The sequence below is a fragment of the Prorops nasuta genome, unplaced genomic scaffold (assembly GCF_024137725.1).
Source record: "Prorops nasuta isolate Cenicafe-Biocafe unplaced genomic scaffold, Cenicafe_Pnas_1.2 PNAS00025, whole genome shotgun sequence".
Classification (NCBI taxonomy): domain Eukaryota; kingdom Metazoa; phylum Arthropoda; class Insecta; order Hymenoptera; family Bethylidae; genus Prorops; species Prorops nasuta.
Window position 1 is genome coordinate 2,417,857 of NW_027116822.1, and position 12,032 is coordinate 2,429,888.

General features: G+C 39.8%; 1 protein-coding gene across 1 annotated transcript; it reads left to right on the forward strand.

Annotated features, from left to right (window-relative positions):
* Positions 1 to 10,448: 10,448 nt before the first annotated feature.
* Positions 10,449 to 11,986, forward strand: eIF3g1 (eukaryotic translation initiation factor 3 subunit g1). Its single transcript, XM_066741231.1, has 3 exons — positions 10,449 to 10,596; positions 10,824 to 11,271; positions 11,338 to 11,986. Exons 2-3 carry the CDS (start codon positions 10,824 to 10,826, stop codon positions 11,748 to 11,750), a joined length of 861 nt encoding a protein of 286 aa, XP_066597328.1. The 5' UTR covers positions 10,449 to 10,596; the 3' UTR covers positions 11,751 to 11,986.
* The last annotated feature ends 46 nt before the right edge of the window (positions 11,987 to 12,032 follow it).

The window sequence follows — 12,032 nt, forward strand, 5'->3', positions numbered from 1 at the left end:
GAATATAGAAAATTTAAAGGGAAGGGGTATATTCCGATATATCCTTCTCTCTCCTTCCTATGCGAATAAACGAAGACAGAGAGATTCGACATTTTATGAAAAATCCGAGTTTCGTAGTGTCAGTCGATAAGTGTTCGTCGCGGAGTGCGGTTGTCCCGAGTAGTATACGTTAAAAAAAATCGCGTAGCGCAGTGCCGTTTGAAAAATCCGAATTTAGTAGTGACAGTCGATAAGTGTTCGTCGCGGAGTGCGGTTGTCCCGCATAGTATACGTTAAAAAGAATCGCGTCGCGCAGTGCCGTTTGAAAAATCCGAATTTCGTAGTGCAGTCGATTAGTATTTGTCGCGGAGTGCGGTTGTCCCGCGTAGAATACGTTATAATAAAATTCGTGTACCACAATGCCTTTTGAAATATCCGAGTTTAGTAGTGTCAGTCGATAAGTGTTCGTCGCGGAGTGCGGTTGTCCCGCGTAGTATACGTTAAAATAAAATTCGCGTACCGCAGTGCCGTTTTAAAAATCCGAATTTAGTAGTGTCAGTCGATAAGTGTTCGTCGCGGAGTGCGGTTTTCCCGCATAGAGTACGTTAAAATAAAATTTGCGTACCGCAGTGCCGTTTGAAAAATCCGAATTTAGTAGTGTCAGTCGATAAGTGTTCGTCGCGGAGTGCGGTTGTCCCCAGTAGTATACGTTAAAAAGAATCGCGTCGCGCAGTGCCGTTTGAAAAATCAGAGTTTCGTAGTGTCAGTCGATAAGTATTTGTCGCGGAGTGCGGTTGTCCCGCGTAGAATATGTTAAAATAAAATTCGGGTACCACAGTATACCTTTTGAAAAATCCGAGTTTAGTAGTGTCAGTCGATAAGTGTTCGTCGCGGAGTGCGGTTGTCCCGCGTAGAATACGTTAAAATAAAATTCGCGTACCGCAGTGCCGTTTGGAAAATCCGAATTTAGTAGTGTCAGTCGATAAGTGTTCGTCGGTGAGTGTGGTTGTCCCGCTTAGGATACGATAAAAATAATCGCGTCGCGCAGTGCCGTTTGAAAAATCCGAGTTTCGTAGTGTCAGTAGATAAGTATTTGTCGCGGAGTGCGGTTGTCCCCAGTAGTATACGTTAAAAAGAATCGCGTCGCGCAGTGCCGTTTGAAATATCCGAGTTTAGTAGTGTCAGTCGATAAGTATTTGTCGCGGAGTGCGGTTGTCCCGCGTAGAATACGTTAAAATAAAATTCACGTACCACAGTGCCTTTTGAAAAATCCGAGTTTAGTAGTGTCAGTCGATAAGTGTTCGTCGCGGAGTGCGGTTGTCCCGCATAGTGTACGTTAAAATAAAATTCGCGTACCGTAGTGCCGTTTGAAAAATCCGAATTTAGTAGTGTCAGTCGATAAGTGTTCGTCGCGGAGTGCGGTTGTCCCCAGTAGTATACGTTAAAAAGAATCGCGTCGCGCAGTGCCGTTTGAAAAATCCGAGTTTCGTAGTGTCAGCAGATGAGTATTTGTCGCGGAGTGCGGTTGTCCCCAGTAGTATACGTTAAAAAGAATCGCGTCGCGCAATGCCGTTTAAAAAATCCGAGTTTCGTAGTGTCAGTCGATAAGTGTTCGTCGCGGATTGCTGTTGTCCCGCGTAGTATACGTTTAAAAAAATCGAGTCGCGCAGTGCCGTTTGAAAAATCCGAGTTTAGTAGTGTCAGTCGATAAGTGTTCGTCGCGGAGTGCGGTTGTCCCGCGTAGAATACGTTAAATTAAAATTCGCGTACCGCAGTGCCGTTTGAAAAATCCGAATTTAGTAGTGTCAGTCGATAAGTGTTCGTCGCGGAGTGCGGTTGTCCCGCATAGTGTACGTTAAAATAAAAATTAGCGCGTACCGCAGTGCCGTTTTAAAAATCCGAATTTAGTAGCGTCATTCTATAAGTGTTCGTCGCGGAGTGCGGTTGTCCCGCGTAGAATACGTTAAAATAAAATTTGCGTACCGCAGTGCCGTTTGAAAAATCCGAATTTAGTAGTGTCAGTCGATAAGTGTTCGTCGCGGAGTGCGGTTGTCCCCAGTAGTATACGTTAAAAAGAATCGCGTCGCGCAGTGCCGTTTGAAAAATCCGAGTTTCGTAGTGTCAGTCGATAAGTGTTCGTCGTGGAGTGCTGTTTTTCACAGTAGTATACGTTAAAAAAATCGCGTCGCGCAGTGCCGTTTGAAAAGTCCGATTTTCGTGGCGTCAGTCGACAAGTGTTCGTTGCGGAGTGCGGTTGTCACGCATAGAATACGTTAAAATAAAATTCGCGTACCGCAGTGCCGTTTGGAAAATCCGAATTTAGTAGTGTCAGTCGATAAGTGTTCGTCGGTGAGTGCGGTTGTCCCGCTTAGGATACGATAAAAATAATCGCTTCGCGCAGTGCCGTTTGAAAAATCCGAGTTTCGTAGTGTCAGCAGATAAGTATTTGTCGCGGAGTGCGGTTGTCCCCAGTAGTATACGTTAAAATGAATCGCGTCGCGCAGTGCCGTTTGAAGAATCCGAGTTTCGTAGTGTCAGTCGATAAGTGTTCGTCGCGGAGTGCTGTTGTCCCGCGTAGTATAAGTTTAAAAAAATCGAGTCGCGCAGTGCCGTTTGAAAAATCCGAGTTTAGTAATGTCAGTCGATAAGTGTTCGTCGCGGAGTGCGTTTGTCCCGCGTAGTATACGTTAAAATAAAATTCGCGTACCGCAGTGCCGTTTGAAAAATCCGAATTTAGTAGTGACAGTCGATAAGTGTTCGTCGCGGAGTGCGGTTTTCCCGCATAGAGTACGTTAAAATAAAATTTGCGTACCGCAGTGCCGTTTGAAAAATCCGAATCTAGTAGTGTCAGTCGATAAGTGTTCGTCGCTGAGTGCGGTTGTCCCCAGTAGTATACGTTAAAAAGAATCGCGTCGCGCAGTGCCGTTTGAAAAATCCGAGTTTCGTAGTGTCAGTCGCTAAGTATTTGTCGCGGAGTGCGGTTGTCCCGCGTAGAATATGTTAAAATAAAAGTCGCGTACCACAGTGCCTTTTGAAAAATCCGAGTTTAGTAGTGTCAGTCGATAAGTGTTCGTTGCGGAGTACGGTTGTCCCCAGTAGAATACGTTAAAATAAAATTCGCGTACCGCAGTGCCGTTTGGAAAATCCGAATTTAGTAGTGTCAGTCGATAAGTGTTCGTCGGTGAGTGCGGTTGTCCCGCTTAGGATACGATAAAAATAATCGCGTCGCGCAGTGCCGTTTGAAAAATCCGAGTTTCGTAGTGTCAGTAGATAAGTATTTGTCGCGGAGTGCGGTTGTCCCCAGTAGTATACGTTAAAAAGAATCGCGTCGCGCAGTGCCGTTTGAAAAATCCGAGTTTCGTAGTGTCAGTAGATAAGTATTTGTCGCGGAGTGCGGTTGTCCCCAGTAGTATACGTTAAAAAGAATCGCGTCGCGCAGTGCCGTTTGAAATATCCGAGTTTAGTAGTGTCAGTCGATAAGTATTTGTCGCGGAGTGCGGTTGTCCCGCGTAGAATACGTTAAAATAAAATTCACGTACCACAGTGCCTTTTGAAAAATCCGAGTTTAGTAGTGTCAGTCGATAAGTGTTCGTCGCGGAGTGCGGTTGTCCCGCATAGTGTACGTTAAAATAAAATTCGCGTACCGTAGTGCCGTTTGAAAAATCCGAATTTAGTAGTGTCAGTCGATAAGTGTTCGTCGCGGAGTGCGGTTGTCCCCAGTAGTATACGTTAAAAAGAATCGCGTCGCGCAGTGCCGTTTGAAAAATCCGAGTTTCGTAGTGTCAGCAGATAAGTATTTGTCGCGGAGTGCGGTTGTCCCCAGTAGTATACGTTAAGAAGAATCGCGTCGCGCAGTGCCGTTTGAAAAATCCGAGTTTCGTAGTGTCAGTCGATAAGTATTTGTCGCGGAGAGCGGTTGTCCCGCGTAGTATAGGTTAAAATAAAATTCGCGTACCGCAGTGCCGTTTGAAAAATCCGAATTTAGTAGTGTCAGTCGATAAGTGTTCGTCGCGGAGTGCGGTTGTCCCCAGTAATATACGTTAAAAAGAATCCCGTCGCGCAGTGCCGTTTGAAAAATCCGAATTTAGTAGTGTCAGTCGATAAGTATTTGTCGCGGAGTGCGGTTGTCCCGCGTAGAATACGTTAAAATAAAGTTCGCCTACCGCAGTGCCGTTTGGAAAATCCGAATTTAGTAGTGTCAGTCGATAAGTGTTCGTCGCGGAGTGCGGTTGTCCCCAGTAGTATACGTTAAAAAGAATCGCGTCGCGCAGTGCCGTTTGAAAAATCCGAGATTCGTAGTGTCAGTAGATAAGTATTTGTCGCGGAGTGCGGTTGTCCCCAGTAGTATACGTTAAAAAGAATCGCGTCGCGCAGTGCCGTTTGAAATATCCGAGTTTAGTAGTGTCAGTCGATAAGTGTTCGTCGCGGAGTGCGGTTGTCCCCAGTAGTATACGTTAAAAAGAATCGCGTCGCGTGGTGCCGTTAGAAAAATTCGAGTTTCGTAGTGTCAGTCGATAAGTGTTCGTCGCGGAGTGCGGTTGTCCCGCGTAGTATACGTTTAAAAAAAATCGAGTCGCGCAGTGCCGTTTGAAAAATCCGAGTTTCGTAGTGTCAGTCGATAAGTATTTGTCGCGGAGTGCGGTTGTCCTGAGTAATATACGTTAAAATGAATCTCGCGTCGCGTAGTGTCGTTTCAAGATTTTTTTATCGCGGAACAATAAAGTCAGCGTCTTCATCTCCATCTCCATCTCCATAGTCATCATCAACGCCATCAACATCGCCATCCCCATCAACGGTATTATCGCAGAACATGTATGGGTAATTGCTGGGAATTCGCCGAATGAGTAAGTCCCGCGGGTAAAACCGTGGAAATTTTTTTTATTAACTGAAGAATGACCGAAAACCTACCTGTAGAATGTAATTGGTCTTTCTTCGGTTAAAATCATTTCTTGTTTTTTTTTCATGTTATTTCTGATCCTATATTGCATCTATTTCTATTTTGCGCCTATTTTCTTTATTTCATTTAGGTTTAGATTTGCGTTATATGTAAGCTCTTTAGCTTTGCGAATTAGGTAGGCTTTGTAGTTTTCGGTAATAGGCAGGTTATCATTTTCAAGTTTATTATTTCCTTTTAAAATAAAGGGAATTATCTCAACATCATTGTCCATGGGGATTCTATCTTCTCACATGTCCAGTTCAACTAATAAAGGGATATCTTAATTAAATTAGCGTTCACGCTAGACACAAAAAAGTTTCTCAATTAATAACTAAAATCAAATACTATTTGCTCTTTTTTAATACTTATATATTTTTGGTAGAATCTTTGTATTAAATACCATTTTTGCCAGTTCTTGAAATTCGTAATTGTAAACTGAAATACGAAAATATTTGCCTTGAAAATTCTTCCATATTACAGGTTAAATACTCGTTTTTTCAAATTGTACTAACATTTATGTTTTTCAGGTGGAGTGGAAGAGGACTATTACTAGTGGCCAAACTGTCCAATATCGATAAAAATTCGATAACGAATCGGTACCAACCCTGTACCACTTTCTCCCTTGATTGGAAAAAGGGAAACCATCATTTGGAGTCAAACCGTCATCGGAGGTGGACGTACTGGCAAATATCATAATTATTTTTCTATTTTTCATACTTGTTTTATTTTCTTTAAGTTTTAGGTGGGACAAGTATAGGGCAAGGCTGTCAACGAGTAGGGCGTAATTACCAGTCCGTTTACTTAAGTCCACCTTTTTTTAAATAATTTCAAGGATAGGCAAATTTAATTTTATTATTTCCTTTCTTTGTTAATTCAAGTACTGATGTTTGTTGATAAGTGGACTCTCGAGTGTCAACTGGCTCGGGCTGATCCTCCTTCAATGACTATCAACCCTTACTTACTTTGTCCTTGTGGACTCTCGATGTTGGCTCATTAAGTTCACCTAATAGGGGTCCATCTTTATTGATGTGTAAATCGTTTCCTCGACGTAGTAGTTCTTCGTGTGACAACTCGGATCCACACCAAGGGACGAAGAAAGTAAGGGTAATTAGTTACTGAGGAGAGTATCAGTCATGATCTGGTTGACCATTGTGTGAATTAATATTCACGCTCGAGAGGAGGAAGCTTCTCAACTAACCGCTGGAAAGAAGTAACAATTTCGTTAGCTTCCCTTTTCATTCGCATTTTATAGCATGCTTTATTAATTTATATCTTTGTCTGTCCTTGAAATTCTCTATTATAATCTGAAATGTGGAAATATTTTCCTTGAAAATCTTTCCAAATTTTCGGTTGAATACTCGTTTTTTCAAATTGTACTAACATTTATTTTTTTCAGGTGGAGTGGAAGAGGGCCACGGATAGTGACCACATTATCAAATATCGACATAAATCCAACACGAATCTACATCAATCATGCGCCATTGACATACTGGGTTGGACCAAGTCAAACGCTCACTTGGAATCGGGACATCATCGGGGGAGGACGTACAGGCAAATAATTTCTTTTCCTATATATATTTCTCATGCTTGTTTAATTTATTTTATGTTTTAGGATGGACACTTGTAGGACAAGGCTATACCAAGGAGTAGGGAGTAAACATTGTCCGTTTACTTAAGTCCCCATTTATTTAAATAATTTCAAGGATAGGCAAATTTAATTTTATTCTTTCCATTCTTTGTTAATTCAAGTACAGATGTTTGTTGAGAAGTGGACTCTCGAGTGTCAACTGGCTCGGGCTGATCCTCCTTCAGTGACTATCAACCCTTACTTACTTTGTCCTTGTGGACTCTCGATGTTGGCTCATTAAGTTCACCTAATAGGGGTCCATCTTTATTGATGTGTAAATCGTTTCCTCGACGTAGTAGTTCTTCGTGTGACAACTCGGATCCACACCAAGGGACGAAGAAAGTAAGGGTAATTAGTTACTGAGGAGAGTATCAGTCATGATCTGGTTGACCATTGTGTGAATTAATATTCACGCTCGAGAGGAGGAAGCTTCTCAACTAACCGCTGGAAAGAAGTAACAATTTCGTTAGCTTCCCTTTTCATTCGCATTTTATAGCATGCTTTATTAATTTATATCTTTGTCTGTCCTTGAAATTCTCTATTATAATCTGAAATGTGGAAATATTTTCCTTGAAAATCTTTCCAAATTTTCGGTTGAATACTCGTTTTTTCAAATTGTACTAACATTTATTTTTTTCAGGTGGAGTGGAAGAGGGCCACGGATAGTGACCACATTATCAAATATCGACATAAATCCAACACGAATCTACATCAATCATGCGCCATTGACATACTGGGTTGGACCAAGTCAAACGCTCACTTGGAATCGGGACATCTTCGGGGGAGGACGTACAGGCAAATAATTTCTTTTCCTATATATATTTCTCATGCTTGTTTAATTTATTTTATGTTTTAGGATGGACATTTGTAGGACAAGGCTATACCAAGGAGTAGGGAGTAAACATTGTCCGTTTACTTAAGTCCCCATTTATTTAAATAATTTCAAGGATAGGCAAATTTAATTTTATTCTTTCCATTCTTTGTTAATTCAAGTACAGATGTTTGTTGAGAAGTGGACTCTCGAGTGTCAGCTGGCTCGGGCTGATCCTCCTTCAGTGATTATCAACCCTTACTTACTTTGTCCTTGTGGACTCTCGATGTTGGCTCATTAAGTTCACCTAATAGGGGTCCATCTTTATTGATGTGTAAATCGTTTCCTCGACGTAGTAGTTCTTCGTGTGACAACTCGGATCCACACCAAGGGACGAAGAAAGTAAGGGTAATTAGTTACTGAGGAGAGTATCAGTCATGATCTGGTTGACCATTGTGTGAATTAATATTCACGCTCGAGAGGAGGAAGCTTCTCAACTAACCGCTGGAAAGAAGTAACAATTTCGTTAGCTTCCCTTTTCATTCGCATTTTGTAGCATGCTTTATTAATTTATATCTTTGTCTGTCCTTGAAATTCTCTATTATAATCTGAAATGTGGAAATATTTTCCTTGAAAATCTTTCCAAATTTTCGGTTTAATACTCGTTTTTTCAAATTTTACTAACATTTATTTTTTTCAGGTGGAGTGGAAGAGGGCCACGGATAGTGACCACATTATCAAATATCGACATAAATCCAACACGAATCTACATCAATCATGCGCCATTGACATACTGGGTTGGACCAAATCAAACGCTCACTTGGAATCGGGACATCATCGGGGGAGGACGTACAGGCAAATAATTTCTTTTCCTATATATATTTCTCATGCTTGTTTAATTTATTTTATGTTTTAGGATGGACACTTGTAGGACAAGGCTATACCAAGGAGTAGGGAGTAAACATTGTCCGTTTACTTAAGTCCCCATTTATTTTAATAATTTCAAGGATAGGCAAATTTAATTTTATTCTTTCCATTCTTTGTTAATTCAAGTACAGATGTTTGTTGAGAAGTGGACTCTCGAGTGTCAGCTGGCTCGGGCTGATCCTCCTTCAGTGATTATCAACCCTTACTTACTTTGTCCTTGTGGACTCTCGATGTTGGCTCATTAAGTTCACCTAATAGGGGTCCATCTTTATTGATGTGTAAATCGTTTCCTCGACGTAGTAGTTCTTCGTGTGACAGCTCGGATCCACACCAAGGGACAAAGAAAGTAAGGGTAATTAGTAACTGAGGAGAGTATCAGTCATGATCTGGTCGACCTTTGTGTGAATTAATATTCACGCTCGAGAGGAGGAAGCTTCTCAACTAACCGCTGGAAAGAAGTAACAATTTCGTTAGCTTCCCTTTTCATTCGCATTTTGTAGCATGCTTTATTAATTTATATCTTTGTCTGTCCTTGAAATTCTCTATTATAATCTGAAATGTGGAAATATTTTCCTTGAAAATCTTTCCAAATTTTCGGTTTAATACTCGTTTTTTCAAATTTTACTAACATTTATTTTTTTCAGGTGGAGTGGAAGAGGGCCACGGATAGTGACCACATTATCAAATATCGACATAAATCCAACACGAATCTACATCAATCATGCGCCATTGACATACTGGGTTGGACCAAATCAAACGCTCACTTGGAATCGGGACATCATCGGGGGAGGACGTACAGGCAAATAATTTCTTTTCCTATATATATTTCTCATGCTTGTTTAATTTATTTTATGTTTTAGGATGGACACTTGTAGGACAAGGCTATACCAAGGAGTAGGGAGTAAACATTGTCCGTTTACTTAAGTCCCCATTTATTTAAATAATTTCAAGGATAGGCAAATTTAATTTTATTCTTTCCATTCTTTGTTAATTCAAGTACAGATGTTTGTTGAGAAGTGGACTCTCGAGTGTCAACTGGCTCGGGCTGATCCTCCTTCAGTGACTATCAACCCTTACTTACTTTGTCCTTGTGGACTCTCGATGTTGGCTCATTAAGTTCACCTAATAGGGGTCCATCTTTATTGATGTGTAAATCGTTTCCTCGACGTAGTAGTTCTTCGTGTGACAACTCGGATCCACACCAAGGGACGAAGAAAGTAAGGGTAATTAGTTACTGAGGAGAGTATCAGTCATGATCTGGTTGACCATTGTGTGAATTAATATTCACGCTCGAGAGGAGGAAGCTTCTCAACTAACCGCTGGAAAGAAGTAACAATTTCGTTAGCTTCCCTTTTCATTCGCATTTTGTAGCATGCTTTATTAATTTATATCTTTGTCTGTCCTTGAAATTCTCTATTATAATCTGAAATGTGGAAATATTTTCCTTGAAAATCTTTCCACATTTCAGGTTTAATACTCGTTTTTTCAATTTTAATTTTGTTTTCTTTTGGTTTCAGGTGAGGCGGCGCCGCCTCCCTCCCCGACGGTGTGCCACCTTGTCGTGGTGGGGGGGCTCACTTCTACAAGATCCCTTCCGATTAGTAAATGATTCGAATTCCTTTTCTGATCTTTGGGAATCTTGTAGAAGTGCCAAGAGCACACCACACCTTAAGTAAACTATAGTTTTCATTCCCGGGTTGAATTATATTATTTAATCCATAGGTCTGTTTTCGTTGGCCTACACTTTTAACACTTTCTACACTTTCTGTATTTCTGTCTTTGTCCATTGTATAAGTTGACACCCTAAAAAGTGCACAAAGTGTAAAAAGTGTAGGCAACGAGAACAGACCTCATTACTACACTATCTGAGGCCTGAGCTACAAATGATTTAATTTCTCACTGTGTTTATAGAGGTAAGCGAGGATGAGTTAAACGCTCGTAGTAAAAGCGCTGGTGTCTTTTCAAAGCGGTTCCTAAATGCATCGAAAAATTAGGAAAAGCCATGCTACATCGCGATTACTGTATGCATGTATGTAATATATGTATGTACATACGTAGTATAATATACATACATAATACATACATATGTTTTCTGTGGAGAACGGTAATGCGATTCATCTAGGGAATTTTTGGTTGCATTTATATGTGAGTTGTATCCTTGTAAAGGTAATCTGAAAATTTAGAATTGATCATCCGGTTACTTTTCGAAAACGTCCGAAAGATAGACATAAGTTTTCTCCATTTCGTTTTCTTTAATTCAGTTGATACACGCAATATTTCTCTAATATTATAGCTAAGTTAAAACACAATTTGACGGTAACTAAATTTTTATCTATCACATGCGTTTATCATGTATTTCTTATCATTCTCTTAAGATATATTTTTTTAAAGAGTATTTACTAATTTAATGAATATATGTTTTAGTAAATGGTTATGATTTGTAAACTGCTAATTTATAACTTTTTTTAGAGTTCTATATTTTAAGTTTCTGTTGTAAAAGTTATTAAATGGTGTTTCCAAAATAGGTTATTTTTTGTTTGCAGATGCCAGTTGCTATCAATTTGAAAACTAGTTGGGCCGATGAGGTGGAAGAAGAAGGTGGAGCACTACCTCCGTCGACAGAAGTTTATGAAAATGGATTTAAAATCTTGACAGAATACAAATATAATCAAGACAATAAGAAAGTAAAAGTTGTCAGAACTTATAAAATTGAAAAGCGTATAGTCTCGAATACAATTGCTGGACGTAAAAATTGGGCCAAGTTCGGGGATTCTGCAGATGATAGACCAGGACCAAACCCTGCAACCACAGTAGGTGGTGAAGATGTATTTATGCAATTTATTTCCAGTAAAGAAGAGGAAAATAAGGTTGAAGAAGATTCACTTGATAAATTAAAAAGCATGGGTGACAAGGGTGTGGTTAAATGCCGTAATTGTAATGGCGAGCATTGGACCTCAAAATGCCCTTATAAAGATACAATTCTTGCTGGTGGTAAGTACGAAGGTTTTTTATTTTTAAATTATCTTTGAAATTTATTTATTTTAATTTGATTTATAGGAAAAGTGCCAGATGACAAGAAGCCTCTAATAAGCACAGGTGCACCTGGCACCATGACAGAGCTTAAGCCCCAAGGTAGCAAGTATGTTCCTCCTGGTATGCGAGAAGGTGGCAACAAGCGTGGAGATACTATGCAAATGCAGAGGAGGGATGACACTACAGCTATTCGTATATCAAATCTTTCTGAGAGCACCACTGATGCAGACTTGGATGAACTTGTTAAACCTTTTGGCTCAGTTTTGAAACAGTATCTAGCTAAAGATAAACAAACGAATCTTTGTAAAGGATTTGCTTATGTGCACTTTAAATATAAGGCAGATGCTGCCAAAGCAATTGCTACCCTCAATGGGTATGGTTATGATCATCTGATCTTAAATGTAGATTGGTCAAAGCCCCCCACACAAAGCAATTAAATGTAATTGCATATGAAACATTGTTTTAGCAAAGATTTGTACAAGTTTAATGAATATGACATCTTTGTATGAAAAAAATAAGAACGTTTATGATATTTGGATAGTGAATCAATTAGCAAACTTTGTTTACCAAAAATACTTTACGTTTCTGTACGAGATATTTTGTGAAGACATCCTTTTTTTAATGTATACCAATAATTTCCAGTTGCAAATAAATAATCGTTTTTAAACAATAATATATAGTAATATTTCAATGTACATGCCTGAAATACAGCCTCGAGT

Bases quoted from the DNA above. Each gene is read 5' to 3' on its own strand.
- eIF3g1 (XM_066741231.1), top strand. From the start codon at position 10,824: ATGCCAGTTGCTATCAATTTGAAAACTAGTTGGGCCGATGAGGTGGAA. The intron at 11,272-11,337 runs GTAAGTACGAAG...TTTGATTTATAG, and splicing joins AGATACAATTCTTGCTGGTG to GAAAAGTGCCAGATGACAAG.